The 20771-nt window shown below is 37.6% G+C and overlaps 1 protein-coding gene across 16 annotated transcripts in view; it reads right to left on the reverse strand.

Annotated features, from left to right (window-relative positions):
• The window catches only part of LPAR1 (lysophosphatidic acid receptor 1), a 353585-nt gene that overhangs the window by 62104 nt on the left and 270710 nt on the right, over nt 1-20771 (reverse strand). For all 16 annotated transcript variants that reach the window (XM_070595019.1, XM_070595020.1, XM_070595018.1 and 13 more), the window contains one exon: nt 12908-13067. In XM_070595019.1, coding sequence (XP_070451120.1) covers nt 12908-12952 — 45 coding nt within the window. In that variant the 5' untranslated portion in view covers nt 12953-13067. The remainder of the gene's footprint in view (nt 1-12907; nt 13068-20771) is intronic.

The raw sequence follows: 20771 nt of genomic DNA on the forward strand, positions 1-20771 counted from the left end.
AAAAAGATAAACGATGTACAGAATGACAATTTTATGAAATTTATATAGGTAAGGTTATAAATGATTTTTTCTTCTTTAGAAAACTACTATTCTTGCAAGAAATGTAGGGAAAAACAGAAATATAATCAGATAAAACAATAAATACTTTTTTAAAGTTTATTATTCTAAAATCCAAATCACTATAATCAGAAATTTCTCTGTAATACATTACAGAATTCTGCCCTGCCCAAGAAACAAAGATAAATAAAACAGGATTATTCCAAAAATAAACTGTCCTTAAAGCTAAAAAGAGAAGTCCACACTCGCCCTTTCACATCCACCAATTACATCTCAGATGATGGGGTGGAGAAACGAGGCTTCCTTGGACGCTCTACAGAAGAGATGCTCCAAATCTGAGAAATTTACCTCACCCTGTGTGTGATCCCCAAAGAAGTCATAACAAATCTACCAAGCCTAAACTCTAAAGAGGCACATATGGTGTTCATCTTCACTATGCCCTTCATTTATTCATTCGCACATTCACAGACATTTATGGAATGCCAGGTGTGGGCATGGCACTGCCCCACACCATGCCTTCAAGGGGTGCCAAAATGACACACCTGAGTGCCTACTGTGGAGCCACTCACAGTCCACCCATGTGTTTTTTAATTTCATGAAATACGATTACATATTCATTAGCCAAGTGGAAAAGGGAACACTCATAGCTCATAGATTAGCAATTGAACCTATTAAGTATTTAGATAGGAACATAAATATCTACTGACATTCTAAAAGAGAGATTTTAATCTATGCTGGGTAAAGGACCAGTCATAAGATATAAATCAAGTCAACCACGTTGCCCACTTCCTGTTTTCTCATTTGTAGAGTAAGGTATGAACCATCTCCAAGGTTTCTTCAATTCTAATTCTTAAATCTAAAATAATCAAAGCTTCCACACACTTCCTCCCTCCCAAAATAAGACTGGAATAGAGATAGAGTAGAATTTAATTAAATGCCATTAAGTCTCCATTAACAAGAAAAACAGTTCTCATACTGATTAGAGCCTCAAATTAAAAACAACAAAAAAAAGTGGAATGATCTGCCACGAGGATTAGAAAATAGGCCACAAAACAATGCTGATACAAAGTAACAATGTTTTAAAGCTAGAATTGTTAAAATAGCTAAAGAATATGCAACTACTAGATTTAAAGTACATAAAATGCTACTTCTTAGAAAGTAACAACGTACATGAATATGATTTACATGTATGTAAAAACACACTATGGAAAGCAAATTGTAAATCAATGAAAATACTTTGTATCTGTCACAGGCTCAGATAAAGTGGCAACATCACACTTGACAAATTTCCAAAGAGAGAGAATTTTGATTTAGTCTAAGAGGAAGGAATGGAAAAATTCACTAAAAACAGTAAGACACGCTAGAGAAAAATACAGTAGTCTTTTAAGATGCATTGCAGAGCTACAAACAGAGGTGACCGGCAGCCCTGGTAGCAGATTGTCAAATACGGAGATAGGGCATTACATATCACTGGGAAAAAGAGGATGAACCCTTGACATTAACTGAGGCATTGAGTTAGAACTGAGATGCAATCATTAAGATAGGAGTCTTGAAGATTTCCATCTCAGTGAAAGAAGTAGACCAGAAAAAAATAATCTACCCAGCTGCACTGGGGAAAACAAGGAAGTCTGTTTGTTTTAGCTTAGGCTCCAGGTTGGGAAATAGATAAATTAAAAGACTCACTTCGGAAATCATGACCCCAAGCCTATCAATCACACAGTTCAGATTTGAAGTCAGACTGTCAAGTCTGAGAACCCACAGAAGGATTAACACAAACCATGGTTCTCAGCTTGGGACATTCCCACCCCCTTCCCACTCCATGCGCCTGGCACCAGCAAGCATCAAACCTCTCCGGAGGGCCAGACCTCAATGCAGCCTCACTGGATTCTCTCAGATCAGCCCCGCTGAAGACGAATTCATCATCCAAAAGAATAAAAACACACGAGGGTACCATGTGTGAGAATCGGCAGAACAGTCCACAGCAGGATTAGACCCAAGAATATCAGATTAAAGATAAAATTGAACCGATTGAGTTTTAGCATGCCGGTTTCCACTTCAACTGGTTCAAGAGTTACCCTTGTTATTTCTATTCTTTAGTGCTTAGTCTTAATATTTTAACTTGCACACTTGACTTGAGGTCTCAAGGTAATCCTCTTCCCTTGAGAAGCTTTCCCTCCAATGCCTCTGCTCCCATCTGACATGACACTGTGGCTCAGCTTTTTCTTCCATTTATTTTGAAACCTACCTAGAATTGCTTACTGTTACTGTTTTGATTTTACATTTTCAAAGTTTACTTGGTTATCTTTGTATGAAGCCAGCATAATCATTTTACAAGAACAAGATTAAGAGTAAAATAAATTATCAGCTAGCATTATTTAAGAACATAAATGAGTTCCTAAATAAGAAAAATATTTATTTTTATACAATGTATTCATATTATATATACTATATATTATATAAATATATTTATATATTTTATATTTATATATACTAAATATATATTATGATTAAAGAGAGTTCATTCCAGAATGCAAAGATGATTTAATATTTAAAAATCTGGTGATATAATTCAGCACGTGAACAAATTCAAGGAAAGAAAAAAAGCTAGTGATCATCTCAATAGACAAGCAAAATGTGTTTAGTAAATTTTAATATCCTTTCATGATAATTTGGCAATCTAGGATTAGAAGGCAATTTCTCTAACTTGATAAAGGTATACCACAATTGTCATATTTGATGGAAGTATTCCCTTTTAAAACAGAAACAAAACAAAGCTGACTCAATCACCAATTGCTTTTAGCATGTGCTGGAGATATAGCCAAAACAATACGAAAAAAAAAACAAAAAGGAAAAGAAGAAAAAAACTTACTGTTTTTCACAATTGATATAATGTTACATATAAAATGCAAGATAATTCATAAGCAAACTGTATTAAGAGAGTTTAGTAAATTTGCTGGATTAACTATCAAACCACATGAATCAACTGTTAGTCCTATGGAAATACCAGAAAAATATTTTAAAATTATTATTTCAAGAACAACACATTTACAACAACCAAAGCTCTAATGTATCTAGGAATAAGTCTAAATATTCAAAAGCGTACAAGAAAAGCTAAATAAATGAAGAGAGAAAATATTTCATGGGCAGAGGAAAATGTTAAGATGTCAATTTTCCCAAAATTAATATATAAATTCAATGTGATAAAATGAAAATCACAATGGGTTTTCATGAAGCTTGACAGGCTCCCTGAACATTGATATGGAAGTACAAAAAGAATTAGAGTGGCTAAGATAACTTGGATGACAAAGAACCAGATGCCTTATGGAAAAACACATTCTATTTCAAAGTGATAGTAGTAAAGACATTGTGATATTGGCAGAAAAATACACAAATAGTCAATGGAATAGAGAGCCAGAGACAGACGCTTATGTGGTAACTTGATATAAGAGACATGGCTTTACTCATCAATGGGGAAAATGGCATAACTGTTCACCTATATGAAAAAAAAAAATAAATTGAATATCTATGACACATCATACACAGACATCAATTTCAGGTGATATAAAGACATACGCAAAAAGAATATGTATAGACTTGCAAACAGGGAGATTTTTCTAAAAGACGAAGAGATGGACAAAATTTGACTAATTAGAAATTTAAGATTTCTGTGCTATAGAAGTCTTTATAACTAACGAAAAGCTGAAGATTAGGAGAAAGTGTGGCAACAACATAAAAAAGGCTTAGTGTGCAGTGAAAGATAAAGACTTCCTACAAATCAAAAGGAAAAGCCACATAGTCCAATAGTAAAACAGGCAAAGACGGGGAAAGTAATTCACAGAAGAAAGCAGGCCCAAAGAATGATTAACAGATAAAAAGTGAAACATGTAATAATGCTTCACTTAAAATTTCTATTTCTTGGGAGACAGCAGAGGGTATGGGAGATAACATTATAGATTTACAGTGGCTGAGAGTTTAGGCCTTAGAATCGGTGAGACCTGGGTTCAAATTCCAGTTATTTAGTTTAGTGATGATATGACTTCAATAAACTACGCAATACTCCCCTCTCAGGAGTTCGTGTCCTCATCTGCAAAATGGAGAAAAAATATGACCTTCTTTTAAGGATTAAGTACCAATTACTCTTTCTGTAATATCTGTTCTCCTGCAACTTTTAAGTCAAGTCACACAGAGGGCTTGAACCTTCATAAACCAAACACCAGCTCTAAAGTACACCCTTCTTGAACCCACAGATCAAAACAATATAATGTCATCCTACGAAGAAAATGAAAAATTATTTTCCATTAGCGCATTTTTTTCCATAGGCTAATAGAATATGTTTCCTTATCTTGTTCCAATTCATTTCTGATTTTTTTTCAATGGTGTGTGTGAGTTGGTGTCCAGGCTCTCTATTTCTTCCAATGGTTTGCCTATCCCTACACAAATATCACATTGCCTTACTTATTCTGACTTTATAATAAATTCTGATATCTGGAAGAACAGGTTTCCCAACGTGGTTCATCTTCTTCAAGATTTATTGGCTATTTTTGACCTTTTGTACTTTTATATAAATGTTAGAATCAGCTTAAAGGTTTCAAAACATTGGGGGAACTTTTTGTCGTGATTGCATTCAATCTATAGATGCCTTTGCAGAGAACTGACATCAAGTCAATGAATCTTACAATCCATCAACACAGTATCTGTCTTCTTTAATGTCTATTAATATAAAGTTCTATAAATTTTCTCAAAGAGTTCTTCCACCTATTTTATTATTAACGTTATTCTTAGGTACGTGATATTTTCAATGACCTTGTATACAGCTTTTTAGGAAATATTCTAATCTAAAAGTTGTTTCTTTTTTATTATTGAGATATAATTGACATATAACATTGTATTAGGTTTAGGTGTTTTTCAAAAATAGGACTGTATACCTATTTCTTTAAGCTTTTGTTGTATTCCGCTACACTTACTGTACTCTCTAATTCTTACAAACAGTTGTCTATACTCTTTTTTTCTGTGACTAGCCTAGAGGAAAGCAATAAGATGTGCAATCAGAGAGGCAGCATTTAATATTTAAAGCAATTTATTTTTAATAATTTTAAGGGAAAAATCATGCAAAAAAGTTCTCATAAGAAAAAATATATTTCTGATACATCATTTGAGTTAAACATCATAGTATAACTAGGACTGTAATCCTCACAGATTCTCCATCATTTGCCACCTTGTTCCTTCTACCTTTTCTCTCTCCACTGTCACTGAGTTGAATTCCCATCTGCAGGTTCAGTGTTCCCGATTTTTCCAAGCTAATCTTGAATAAGACAGTGGGCTGATCAGCAGCTGAGTCTCTCCATCTTGCCTTTTCTCACAGAAGTGGGATCTGACCATGACTGATGAGTCCTGAGTTCCCACTGGTCATCCACACTCGATCCTGCATATCAGAGGTAAGCTCTGAACACAGGCCATAGGGCCAGGATTCTTCCTGAGTCCTCCTCCAATGTTCTAGCCAGGTTACTTCCATAATCTGATCAACCATCATTAAGGGAATGCTAATCAGAGTTCTAGAGTATGCAAAGCCCTTAGAGTTGGGGCCCTAACCTGAATCCAGACGGACGGCTCTTCCTTCCAGGCCTGAAGGAAGACTCCAAAACCTCTGTATGCTGGCTGGTGGAGGTTCGTCTACGTGCAAATATTTTTAAATCAGGCAGCTACCTCATTCAGCAAGCACCATACCCTACAGGACTTCTTCCTACAGGACTGGAGTTCTGGCAGGACTGGAGTTTTTGTTCCCAAAGGTTGTCTGAATTTTTGAAAACTGTTTCATTGCCCACCTAGCCTTTCAGGCAGTAATCTGCTCCATGGCCCTATCATACACATTTTGCCTGACGCCAAAGAACAGGTATCAACCCACCATCACTTCTCTTCCAGCCTGAGCCTGCCCAGGATAATCATTTACGAAATGGGATAAGTTTAACTTAAGGGCGGTTCTTAAGTGATGCTATGAAATTACCAAATAGCAGTATCATCACACAGCAAATGAAGGTTGATTTTTTAAATGACAGTCTTATTACAGCAAGGTACAGTTCTTAAAAGACACAAATCCCCTGGGCCCTATGATTATGATCTCCTCAGCTGGTAAAAACAGCAGGGCGTTGTCCCACCTTAGTGTTTATTCCTGGAAAAGCTGCAACTCAAGTTCAAGGAAAAATAGCTGGAGAAACTAGGAGCGTGAGAGGGAAAATGGGCAAGCCGCAGCACAATGCGCAGGGAGAGAGAGAAAGCCACATCCCTTCGAAGGATAAAGAGGTGGCTCCATTAATCATTAAACACTAAGCCAATTAGAAAGGATGCATTAGAAAGAAAAAGAAACAAACGTGAAAGGTCTCATTTATGGTTCACTCTAGGTATCCTGGTACAATTTAGTCTTATGAATAGAAAACTCAAAATGTGCCCTCAGATTCTGAAATAAGATAGTCTCTCAAACTTGATCTGAGTTTATAAACACAAAAGTGGACACAGACGAATTTAAATTGCAATATGAGAACAAATTTAACTTCTAATAGAAACATGGTTCAAGATGGAGTAAGTCAGAAATCTCAATGTTTATCTCCACGTGCATTTATTCCTGGCAATCCACTGGAGTTTTCTGTAGAGTGTTTATCTAACTTGGCTTTCCTTTGATGGATCCTCTGGCATACTACATAAGCACATCATATACACAGACCATATGTAGAGGTAACCACTTTCTCCCTGTAAAGAACTCCCAGAATAATTATGAGGGAAAAGGAAGGAACTAACACATGTCAGGTATCTATTAAGGGGATGATACTGTAAAAAGCACTTCACGGATATTTTGCCATTTAAACTCTTGAGCACAGTGTATATTATTTGAATTCTAGAGATTAAAAAAAATAAAGCTGAAAGATATACCTATATTGAAAGATCCCCTAAGCTACAGGATTTGAACATAGATTTGAACCAAGTTTCACCTGGATCTAAGCCCATGCATTCTCTTTTCTCAGTTCTACGTTAGATGAAGCCAGATCCCACTATGTCTTCATTGTGTGGCACTGGAAACATAACTTCATACTGCAATTAGTCATTCACACTTTAGTCTAAAAGAAAGCACTATCAAGATATCTGTGATCCCTTACATTAGAGACTAATAATTTAACAACCATTTCTTTATTTATAATAATTGCAACCATTTCTTTACTTTCGAGCCTTCAGTGTATGTCTCATTTTTTAATTCTTCAGTGGTGAAATATTCTAGTTAATATGTCAATCTATTTCCTCACTTAGAGAATAAAGGGGGAAAATGGAATTGGGTTTTTACACCTTACAAGTCATTGAATATTTTCTAATCAATGTTTTTAAAAGATAACATAGCCACTGCAAAGACACTTTTTAGAAAAGCAATTGGGGATTTCTGAATATGGATGAGCATAAAATGACACTAAAGAGTTGCTTTTCATTTTGTTAAATGTAATAATAGTATCAGGGTTACGTAAGTGAATTATTTTAAGAGATACATACTGATGTATGAGGGTAGAGATGAGATTACACGACGCCAAGGATTTGCTTTAAAATATTTTATCCCCCCCCCCGCAAAATGGGAGAAAGCGAAACAAGTATGGAAAAATCTTAATAACTGTTGAATCTAGGTGACGACTATATTTGGATTCATTATATTATTCTTTCTACTTTTGTGAATGTTTGGAAACCACTATAACACAAAGTCCTAAAAAAACAGAAGTCTTTCAATCTCAAAAAACGCAATGTATTTAACGTGGAATTCAATTGCTTCAATCCAAAAGTACCCACTCTCTAAAAGAAATAAAAACTCTAAGGCATAGATTTTGGAAATATGATGGATTTTGTTAGGAGAACCTATTGGTACTGTTGTTCACAAACATCAATCTTCCAACAGACAACAAGCAGATACCCCCTTATGTTGTATCAGAACGCTGGATACGAACGAGGAGAACAAATCTGTTAAGACATTAAGAATGGGCCCAAATCATGTCTTTATTTAATGAAACCTACAGGAAATCATTTGGCGGTTCAAAATATCTTTGTATTCTTGGCTTAAAACCAAGATAGCTACTTAGCAAATGAGAGACAAAAATGAAATACCTTGTAACATACTGATGGAGAAAATTCCTCACTGAATCTCAGGTGTAAGATCTGAATACCTTTAAAATCCTCAAACACCTATTCTGGTGTCTCATACCCGTCTTGGGTTTGAGAGAGCCAAACCACTCATTCATATACTGAACTATTGACCCTTCCATTCAAAAGGAAAATAAAACTTTTAATCCATACTCTACCCACAGTAACTGGATGAACCACAATTAAAGTAATGCTAAACAGAGTTCTAGAAACAGAAAACGGTCATTAAGAGTGGCAAGTTTTCTGGTTTCCTATTCCACCTCCATCCCTCCCATATCCACAGGCTAGGAACACATTAATTTAACCTAATGATGAGCGCGTTCCTGTCTGCAAACACATCCCTGGAGCTTCCTTTGGGTAAGGAAGCTCTTTATCGGTGTCTGGACTAGCAGAACTATAAATCAGCTACACACACACAGAGCCTTCCTGCTGCTGCTAGTCCAGTTTCGCCTCAGGATTCAGCTAGCCTCGTAAGAACAAGGTGCTCCCTCAGCATAAGAAAACAAAAATCCATCTCAGGAGTACAGCAGGAATGCGAACTTGTCTCACTTCAAAGCACAAGGCATATCTTTCACGAAACAGCAATCCCAGCAGGAGTGACAATGAAAGCTTTCTTCCCTGGTATTGTTTGAAACAATCACAGGCTATTTGTTCTTATTAATTAGTTTATATCTAGTATTTTCGGCAGCCTTGATTAGAAAAATGCTCTTTGTTACCAAATGAATAGAGTAACAAACCCAAAAGTTGGTTTTTTTTGTTTAGTTGTTGTTTTTGCCTTAGAAAAGGATTGTCAGGCCTTTCACACTTGAATGTGGGTTTATCTTTACACAGATCCCTGAATTCACTCTAAAAGAATGAAAGCTGATGTGCCAGACAATGCCAGCCTAAGCTGATTGAGTGAGTTGCTTATTACGCCTCGCCCAAGGAGATGCTGCATTTAAATTACTTTTCACGTCTCTGAACCTGGGGTAAACTTGATAATAGGAGAGAATACATCAATACAGCCTTGGGGGCAAGGGTAAATCAGCCTTGGACTAAAATCCGAATGCAAAAATTACATGTGAGGAGCTGACATATTCAGCAGGCCCATCATCAACCAGAGGATCCTGGGAACCAAGCGACCCAATGGTCTGCTCCTCTCCGGAAGAGTAGGCTGCCTCTCCCTGTGACCAGCTTAGAGCTGACTCCTTCCAAGTAGGCTGAGTGCCTCCAGCTAGCAGAAGCTACTGCTGTTCCCAACATCTGGGGAAAAAAAAATAATGGGACTCACTAACCTGGTTGAGATTAATTAATGAACTTGTTCAACAAAATTGTCCAAAGTCGGGGTTTGAACCAGGTCTAAGATTCAAAAGCACACAGGCTTCTTAAGATTAATGCGAAATTCTTTCATGAGGCTTAGAAGGCCCTGCAAAATCTTCTCCAACCTTGTAACCTAATCCATCCACCCCCTCCACAGCCAGAAGTACGCCGATAAATATTTAACAATGGGCTCTTAGGAGTGAGGGACTGTGTTGGCCAATTTCCATGGTGTACATACTCCACCGTGGCTGATTTCAAGTCACAAGCATAAGGTCAATCAGCTCACTAAATTCCTGAAAATTTAACAATCAAACGTGTGGGCTGGCAGAGCTGGCTCTAGCATATTGCTGCTTACAACAATACTACAAACATCACGAACTGACATCCAAATGTTATGTTCTCTCTCCTCTTGGGACATCTGACATTCACACATGCTATTTCCTCTCCCTTGCCAGAATAACTCATGCTCATTCATAAGCCCCCAGCCTGGTAGTCTTCCTTCAAGAAGCCTTCTCTGATCCTCCAACTTCTTCCCGGGTGCTCTACTCTACTCCTAAAGAATCTATACTTCCTATATCATAGCATTTGTGACAAAGCATTGTGATTTTTTATTTCCTTATCTGCATAGTTCCCACTACGTTTCTAAACTCTGGCAGGGCAAAAGCCTTGCTTATCTTACTTATTCTTGTATACCCACACCTGCCACAGTGCTTACTGAACAATGATACCAACTAAGATGTATCGAGCAATATGCGCCAGACACTGTTCTAAGTTTTACATATTATCTCATTTCATCCTTAAAACAATCCTACGAAGTTTGCTTTATTATGATGATGCTCAGGTTGCAGATGAGGAAATGGAGGCACTGAGAGAGTGAACACCTTTCTCCACCCTCCCCCCAAGCCTCAGTTAGTAAATACTGAAGCCAGGATTTGAACCAAGGTAGTGACTGGAGAGCCTTGTGCATCCTTCGAGACGAGTATTTCTTGACTTTTTTTTTTCCATTGGTGACTCTCAAGAAGAAAAATTTAATTAAACTTAAATTCTCCCTAATGAGAGAAATTAAATACTAAGGAATAGGATTTCATCAGACAGGGTTAGAGTTCTGGAGGGATTTTTTCATCTCCGAAGATCCAGCTTTTGCCCTCTTGGGGTCAACATCATCCCCGTTGACAATGTATGTTCTAGACCTTTCACTATGCATTTACATTAATGGACCATATGTTGGCCCCTAAAAACATATGGTCTTGTTTTACAGTTTTAACGATATCTTCCTGTAAGCATTATTCTGCATCTTGCTTTCTTGTCTCTCCATATCTTCGGGAGATAGAGCCATGTTGGGATAGATAGATAGGTATGTATAATTTTTTAACTGCTGTGTGGTATTTAAATCATATCAACATTCTGGACTTTATGAAGTCCTTCCACTATTGAATATTAGAAAGTTTCGTACTTCTTGGCCTTCAACCAATGCTTCAATCATTCTACATGTCTCCTAGGGTTCATATATGAGTGTTTTTCTAATGTGGATATCAAGATGGGAACAGGGTATGTGCAAAGGTATATAATTTTAATAGATACTGTCAAATTACTGTCCACAGTAGACCGTACCAATTTACTTTCCCACAGAGAATTTACAAGAGTACACAATTCCCCAAGTGTTTAGATTAAATATGACCTCTTTCTACCTTGGGCAGTGTTAAACATTTTAATTAAATGAATCATTTGAAAATATTTCTATTACTCACCAGCTGACAGCAGCTTGTGTAAAATGGAAGGTGTTTAGATAAAATGATGCTGTTGGAAATGCTGACAAATGACAGCACAAGACTGGGATGCTGAAATGCCTTGTCCAGAAAACCTGTGCTAGACCCAATTCACTTCACAAAAGAATAGTCATTGCATGGGAACAGCTGCAGTGGACTTTGAAACGGTGACTTCAGGTAACGGGCATTAAATCTTTTTACCCATTCACCAAGTCTCTTGGGCACCAAAAACACTATTGAGAGGAATGGAAACCCAACACCCAGAGTAAATGAAGTGTTGAAAAGGCAATGATCCCCTTACCAGAAAGAAATATGCATGAAGGTGGGAACACTCAACATCTCGGAAAATAATACTAAAAGCTTTAAAACGTTAAGGAACAGCAAGGACTTTGTCCATATGATAAAATTCCAAGGTCTTTTAGAGGACAAAAAAAGGATTTATAGTAAATGAAGTAAAAATTTCCCTTGGCCCCTTTCTCCTCTCTCTCTCTCCCTCTTCCTTTCCTTCCCTCCCTCTCTCTCTCTCTCTCTCTCTCTCTCTCTCTCTCACACACACACACACACACACACACACACACATATCCATACTTCAGACACCTACAAAATTTAGCAGCTTGCAAAAGGATACAGAAAAAAAGTGTGGAACCATATTCTGTATCATCAAGATTCAAATTTCAATCAATATGGCTCTTTCTCAAAGGTATACTTTTTTGTTTAACGTTGTCCTAAAAATGATTGTCCTGAATGAGATGGGAGGTCACACTCTAAAAGGAGGAAGAAAAGATGAAGAAAGAACAAATGGGAAACTACACTTGCTGAGGACCTTCTATGTGCTTTGCATTTATTCTGGCATTTAATCCACATAACCGTCCTGTGAGGTATGACTACCTGAGAAAAAGTGAAGCTAAGCAAGGTTAGCATGACTCAGGCTCCTTATCCAGCAATCTGGATGCGAATTCAGGCCTCATGACTCCAAAGTCTGTTTCCCTACTGCACCACACTGCCCGCTGGGACTCCAGGAGTCTAGTTAATACTTGAATAGATTAGATTGTAAAATAATCTGAACAAAGGCAATGTCCCTCCCATATTACTGTTCTCCCTTCGACAGAAAAATAACTCATTACTGGTGTTCAGAAGTTTTTGGAATTGCATTTTCTCTTCAAAGTTCCTAGAACAGGTCAAGGAAAAATAATCATCATCATTATAGGAGGAAGACAACGAGACAGCATTCAGAAAACTTGTTATAAGATTAGATCTGTGCTGAGATCTTTCGTTAAACCCTAGAAAAGCCAAGAGAGGGAAAGCAGCAGGATTTACTACCGACAGTCTTGATGCGGCGTTTAATGCCTTTAGTACAGCCAGACAGCCTAAGCATTGAAAACCAGGGCCCCCTACAAACAGAGGCCGGTTCACTAAAACCACTTGTTCATTGTTCCAGTTGCTTCTTGAACTAAACAGCACCTCCCTCACAAAAGCACTATTATCCAAATACCCCTCAAATGATCGTTAGAAGAATACACACGATCCCTTGAATCAAACACATTTTCTGAATATTTGACAAATATTTAAATATTCGACAAAACTATGATTAGCCCAAACCTATGCCGGGTTGAATCACTTACCTGGGGCTGTGAAATTACAGGGGTGGAAGTAAAGGCAGCAGCCATGGCAGCTCCGTAGTTGCGGGCGGTGACCAGGCCCCAGCACTGCAGCACAAGACACAGGAGTCAAATTCTCTCGGTTCCTGATCAGATCGCGGTCATGCTAGGAGAAACTGTGTACCTGGAAAAGGAGTGGAAAACCCACATTTAGCCTGAGAGGACCAGCATCTGAGAGAGAAGTACCACTGGCCAGAGGAAGCAAAAACCTCTGCCCCAAATGCCAGCTACAATCTCAATGAAAAGAAGAACCCAGTAGGGAGCATCTAACACCCCAGAGGCAGGACTTCTGTACCATTTTCCAAATCATGTTAAGGTGACGTATTTTCGTAGTTTAATTTCGACTCTGCATGCTGGCTAGATGGTTTGGGGAGGTAGTTTCAAGTTGTGAAGATGGGGAGCGTGGGCCAGGGGGAGACGTCATCCCATCATTAAACAAAAAAGGAATTAAATGACCCACAATTGAGAGCTGACAGTTTCTACACAAAGGGCAAATAATATTCTCAAGTGTCTTCGAGATCCCCCAGTTCAAGCCTGGCCGTTTGCAGATGAAAGAACAGACTTGGAGGAGAGAAGAGACTAGAATCACACATTTCATTAATGCCAGAATCAGGACTAGAACCACCAGCAATTTCTGGTCCAGCAGGAAACGTAAGAAAGTGAACCTTCCCAGTGCTTACATTTCCTCAGGGAACTTAGTCACCACTTTCAAGAGTTAAGAAAGGCAAGACACCCCAAAGTTACAGGAGTCGGTCACAAGAATGAGTCGGGTACTCCGTAGGGGCTTCGTAAGTCAGACTTCCACGTTTCGTGAGGAAGAAGGCATTTCTAAAATCCTTTCGACATCTTAAAGAAAGGATGCTAGATAAACACAAAGTATAACCAAATCCTCCATTATTGATAAGTTTGTTAAGAAAATTCACAAAGACATTAAATTCCCTGCCGTAAAGCATGGCCCAAGTTCTGTCAAAAGACTGATGTGGGGGCCAGCCCTGTGGCCTAGTGGTTAAGTTCCATGTGTTCCACTTCAGCAGCCCAGGTTTGCAGTTTGGATCCCAGGTGTGGATCTACACCACTCATCAGCCATGCTGTGGCAGTGACCCACATACAAAGTAGAGGAAGACTGGCACAGATGTCAGCTCAGGGTGAATCTTCCTCACCAAAAAAATAAAATAAAAAGACTGATGTGATTGTTTCCATGTTCCAATTTAGTCCAGAAGGGGAATTTTTCATTTTAAGAAAATGTTTCATTTTTAGCTTTTCACACCACCTAACAATATCCTTCTATTCAAAAGATCCTTATTGAGCACCCACAGGGAACTAAGGCTTTCAGGAATAATGCTGAGCCAGCCCCTGCCTTCAGGGAGCTTTTTGTCTGTAAATATACTTTCTAGTTTACCCTGCATGCAAGATGATACCAGAACACTTTTTAACTATTGGAAAATGATCTTTTCATAATAACGAAGATAATGAACCAGGATCGCGAGATCCAAGTCTTAAGCAGGAGTTAATGGTGGGTTAGACATTTACTCCAAGTCTTTTGCCCCAAATCCTCTGGCACTACTCTATATTAGCTGGATGACACTGGGCAAGTTACATAACCTTGGAAGAACTATTTCCTAAGAAATAATCTAGGTTTGGCAGCAACTTTTATGAACTTTAAATTTTTTTTTTCCCGTCTTTGTATATTGTCCTTCATACTAGAGTTTTAATCACTTTAGGTTTCAATTGTTTAGAACCGTGTCACCTTCCTATTTTCTTACCTCTGTTAGAGTGACTATTTTTATTAATACATAATAAGTAAAGCTATTTTGGTATAATATTCAACACAAAATTCCATAGCTTCCCTGAGACAACAGTGATGTTCTCCTTGATCCCAGCTTTAGCAGGAAAAAAAAATGACCCCTTATTTATCACACTGTGGATCAAATGAACAGCCCAGGAGAAAGATATGTATAGGGCAATGCCTTTCCTCTTTCCTGAAGGCTGCTAGAGTGCCATGTCTACCCTGAGAACATTACAGGACCCATGGTGCGATATTTTGTATTGAACTTATTCCTAGCATCATTTTGTGCCCACCTCTACATTTCTATTTTTCCTTCTCATGTATTTACAATTCACATTATCTTGCTCTATCATCTATGGGGTGGACAGATAAATATACAAATAGCATAGCCACCAAAAAAAACAAAATAAGCAGGCAATGAGACTCCATCCCTAAAGACTCACACTGTGTGCTCCAGTTCAATATCATTTCTGCCAAGCTAAGTCATTAAGTAATACAACCTTAAAATAGTTTCAATATTCAGAGTACACAGAGTTGCTTGAAAGGTGAATACTGAGCACCTAGCCTGGAGTAAGGGAAGGGATATAAAAATTGATATGACAAATAAGCCATATGGCATCACTGCTGACAACAAAAGGGGGACAGTGGGATTTACTGAAAACCTACTAGATTCTGAGCACTGAAGCAGTCATTTCATAGACAGTTTGAGGCAGGTATTAATTCATTTCATAGAGGAGAAACCTGAGGCTTTGAAAGGTTGTTCTACATACCCAAAGTCACACAGCCAGGAAATGAGGGAGCTGAGACCTGAACCGGGACCCACTCCAGGGCCCATGCCTTTCCATAGACTAACCCTCCCAGTAAACAAAAATTAAGAAGAGACAAAAAGTGCGTGGAGTTTTTTTAAGCAAAAATTTCAGATGGTCCTGAAGTAAGCAGGATGACAGTCAGATGTCCTGTAGAGTACCTATTTTTCCCCAAACCCTGACACAGAGAACACTGTGCTGCTCTCATCTCTATAAAACTTCAATGATGTGTCCCTAGTTTTGTTTTATGTTTCATATCCTTGAGATACACAGTAGATAACACAAAGGGTAGGTTCATATTTTCAAGAAGAAAATGAGAGACAATTAAATGCCTTTCCCTAAAGTATTTACGACATATCTAGTTTGGAGGCTTTCGTTGAACCTGTTCTTACCTTATAAGAGCCCTTTATAAAATGGTATAGAGGGGAAGGACCATAATTAGTTTTTGGGTGGTGAACATGATGTAATCTACACAGCATTCGAAATATGATGTACATCCAAAAATAAATAAATAAATTTTAAAAAATATATAAAAAATAAATCCTGAAAAGTCTATCTGTACTGAATAGAGTTTTCCCTCTAGTGAAAAATAAATAGATAAATAAAATGAAATAAAATGGTGTACGGTTACTTAACTCTGAAAATACAAGGCTAAACAATACTACCTCAAAGGGTAGAAATCACTCTCTCATGGGAGTGATGCCTTAACATTACATTTTTGAAACCTATTTACTTACCAACTATTCTGGGGGAATTAGACAAGATGACAAAAAAGAGAATATCCCAAACAATAATACAATTCAATCTGTAGCCACGTAAGCTGGCTTACTTTGACATACTAGTCCTCCATTTCCCAGAGCTCCAGACTGTCAACTACAGAGTCGCACAGAATTATTAAAGAAATACACCCCTCTTTGAACTCTTCCCAGTATGTGGATACCTGTCTTGAGTTCTTCCCATGTGCCATCAACCCAATTCTCCATTTCCTTTGCTTGAGCTCCAAAGACTTTTCCAGCTGCAGAAAACCACAAAGCAATGTGGGTGGGCCCCACCAACCCCAGATGCCCTTGAACCATTACTGTCACCCCTCCTCTTCTTCCCTAGTTGTCTCCTTTTTCCATTCTAGGCCTTTCTTCTAACCTATATCATTCTTCTCAAAAATACAAAACTACCTCTAACACCCCTCACTTGCAAAAGATGAGCTGTGTCACTTATTTACTTACTGGCCCATTCATCCATTCCCCAAAGTCGTTGGGTAAGAATTACCTCGATATCCCGCTCTACAATTAAAAAGGGATACACAAAATACAATTTACAAATAAGAAAGCTGCATAGACTCATTCCTCTGTGCCAGATTACTAGAGAAATAACCAGTTGAATATAAGACTAGGAAATATCCTGAACAAGCCCTAGAAGCCACAGATGGATCCCAGATATTGCTTAAACTTCCAGGAATATATACTGGAAAGAATCAACACAAGAGGTTGACAGAAGGACTTAGGCACAATATCCCCTTCCTGTGAAAATGCAACTAAATGGACAGAAAATAAGCAAACGAGATCCCAACAGACTCGTAGTGACACCACTAGTTCAGAGGCAGGAGAGATGGAGGGAATCAAGCCAGGGAGAGACAGGGTACATTTAAAATATGCTCATTCCTTAAAAGGGGTTCCTGGCTCCAACTAAGCAAGTAATGATTGACTGTATTTACTTCTAATTTACATGTGGCCATCGTGATTGCGTCAGAAAATACATGAAGGAAAAAAATACATCAGCTGGCTTCTGATATGGGCAGCCAAGCCAAGTGACAATGAACTTGCTAATTACTGAACACCACACCAAACACCTAAAAGAAAGTCTCTGGTTCTGAGGCAAACTTCCCTCTGATTCCTCTGGAGCTGAGGCTGGTTCCTTCCCGAGGCCTCATAGGAAGATGAATTTCTAATTGGCAAATTAATCTACTACAAGTCTGACCTTTTTCCTTCATCTGGACTGGAGTCAAACAGTGACTCATTTCAGTCTGTTGAAAGAACACAGGGCAATACCTGATGCTGAATATGCATAGTCTTCCCTCTCTAAGGATAAGCAACAGAGAAAAAGCCAAATCCATCAGGGAAGTGAAAAATATTATGGTTCAAGAGAAGGGAAGACTCTAGAATCAGAGCAAATATTTACTTAAGAAATATGTGTACATTATAAAAGTGAAAACTTAAAAAAATATGAGGTCAAAATGAGACTGCATTAACAAAAAAAAAAGAAAGAAAAATCTGAATTATGAACTTGAATGAAGGCAGTTGATAAAGTAGAAAACAATAAAAAATAAAGTAGAAAATGGTATTAGTGAAGCAGAAGATAAACCAGAGGGGTGGGGTGTCTATATGGGTAGATTTCAAAGCTTCCATCCCCAAAACAGAACAGATGAACAAAAGTACTAAAAGAGGAAAGAAGCCATCAATGCTGAAACTAGGAAAGGAAAAAAATGTATCCTCAAAATTTTAGAAAGTGTTATATATAAATAGAGTCATTTAGATCAAATAGAAAAAAATCAGACTTGAAATTGTGTATCCTCCTGCAGAGAGCTCTATAGTCTGGCAGAAACCAAGCAGAAAAAACTCTGAACTCCAAATCTGGAAGAACAAGAAGATGAGATATAGAAATGCCAGAGCGATCACTTGTCTTTCTTAGTATCTATTCCCCGTACTAAAGCTAAATAGCATCTGAAGCCAGCCTTATATCCTCTAAGGCCTGAGACTGGAAGAATCTTCTCTCTGGAATCTGAGCAGATGAAAAGTCTTAACAATAGTAACATCAGGAAGAAGACATTACACCCAGTGAAACAAAAACAGGATGCTCAAAAACTGTTAAAAACGCAATAGAAGGATTGGAATTTGTCCAAAATGTAGAGCAACAAATGCAGTGAAGAAAAAAACAGAACAGTAAAAATGAGAAAGCTAGAAGACTAGTCTAGGAGATCTAATAATGAAATAAAAGCAATTCCAGAATGAAAGAATAAAGGAAATAAAGCAGGGGGGGAAGCAAATAACTAACTCAAAACATTTTCTAAAGTGAAAAGTCATAAGTTTATTGCCTGTAAGGGCCCACTGGCTGCTGACCTGCCCACTTCAATTGATTTTAACATGTCTACATTAAGCACAGCATCATAAGATTTTTTTTTTAATGCTAGAGATTTTTTAAAATTCTCTAAGCTATCAGAAAGTGTGTGGGGGAGCTCATAAACAAAGGATTCGAAATCAGAAAGTCTTTGGATTTCTCTACAGCAACTTGGAAGCTAGAAGACAACGGAGCAATGAGGGAAATGATTTACAACCTAGAATTCTATTGGACGATGTTCTTCTGCAAAAGAAGGAAAAAACTAAGAAAAAGGCAGGCACGGGACACAAGAACAGGAGTTCAATACAGGAGAAAAACAAAGGGAATTCCTGACATAATTGTGAAAGGAGATCCCTGGGTGACAGGTAAGAAGACTCACAAAGTACTCTTGACAGAATAACTGCCCACCTGGATAAATTGACAGACTTCTAGAACTGACAGAGCTTGGAACTGAATAAGTAATAAGCACGTAGAAAACTAAGTAAACATAAAACGAATGATTAAAACTTAAAGGAGAACAAAGAATTTGCAGAAGTAGAAAAGGGTTCATAGAATTCGAGATGACTCATCTGTGAATGACATTAACAAGGTCATTAGGACATTAACACTGAAAACTGACCTAATCAAAATCACGATCTAACTCTATTAGGATGACGAGGTACAGGATGGGAGTATGTGTATGGTACACCTTCCACACGGGAAGTCTATAAATATTTAAAACTGATATATCAAAAAGTACAAGTAAAAATCTTAGAGTGATGCAAATAGCAAATGAAGCAGTTAAAATAACTGAAAACAGTAGGAATGGGAAGGTGAAATAGCAGAGAGGGAGCAAGGAACTCCTTTCTCTTAGCAAGCCCCATACAGCTATTTGACACCTTAAATTATAAACATTTATAATTTTGATTGCAAAAAAGGAAAACAGGAAAAAACAGTATCACTTCTGAAACTAAAAATTTTAAACTACAAGATTTGCCACTGCAGAAAACTAAGTTGATGCCATGGAAGAGAGGTTTGAGAAAAATCATACATGCTTACAACAAGTTACTACATTGATTAGAAATTATGACCATGGAGGATAGAAAATAGAGATTCAATATAAGAATAATTAGTATACCTGAGAAGAACAAACAGAATAGAGGTTATTTAACAATAAAAGTACATTTTTCCTAGGGCTGGCCTGGTGGCGTAGTGATTGGGTTTGCATACTCCAATTTGGCAGCCCAGGGATTGTGGCTTCAGATCCTGGGTGAAGACCTACACACTGCTCATCAAACCATGCCGTGATGGCCTCCCATGTACAAAATAGAGGAGGATTGACATGGATGTTAGTTCAGGGCCAATCTTCCTCATATACAAAAAAAAAATTTCAAGAAAAAAAGTAAATTTTTCTTCAAAGATGTTAAATTTGTAGCTTTAAAGAGCATACCGCTGCATAGACAACAAAAGAAAAAATAGATTAAATGCACTAAATCAAAATTTAAAACTTCTGTGCATCAAAGGACACAATCAACAGAGTGAAAAGACAACTCAGAATGGGAGAAAATATTTTTTAATCATATATCTGAAAAGGAGTTAATATCCAGAACCTATAAAGAACTCCTACAATTCAACAAACAAAAATCAAACAACCCAATTAAAAAAATGAAGAAAAGGAATAGACATTGAATAGACATTTCTCCAAAGAAGATATACAAATGGCCAAAAAGGCACATGACAAGATAGTCAACATCACCAATCATTAGAGAAATGCAAATCAAACGCAAATCAAAACCACAATGAGATACACCCATTAAAATGGTTGCTATCAAAAAAACAGGAAATAAGTGTTGGCAAGGATGTGGAGAAATTGGAATATTTATGTACTGGTGGTAAGAATGTAAAATGGTTCATCTGCTATAGAAAACAGGAGGGTGGTTCCTCAAAAATTAAAAATAGAATTATCACATGATCCAGCAATTCTACCTCTGGGTATATACCCAAAAGAACTGAAAGCAGGGTCTCAAAGAGATATTTGCACACCCATGTTCATAGCAGCATTATTCACAATAACCCAAGTGTCCACTGGCAGATGAACGGATAAACAAAATGTGACCTATACATACAATGGAATATTATTCAGCCT

Source organism: Equus przewalskii, chromosome 26, assembly GCF_037783145.1.
Source record: "Equus przewalskii isolate Varuska chromosome 26, EquPr2, whole genome shotgun sequence".
Lineage (NCBI taxonomy): Eukaryota > Metazoa > Chordata > Mammalia > Perissodactyla > Equidae > Equus > Equus przewalskii.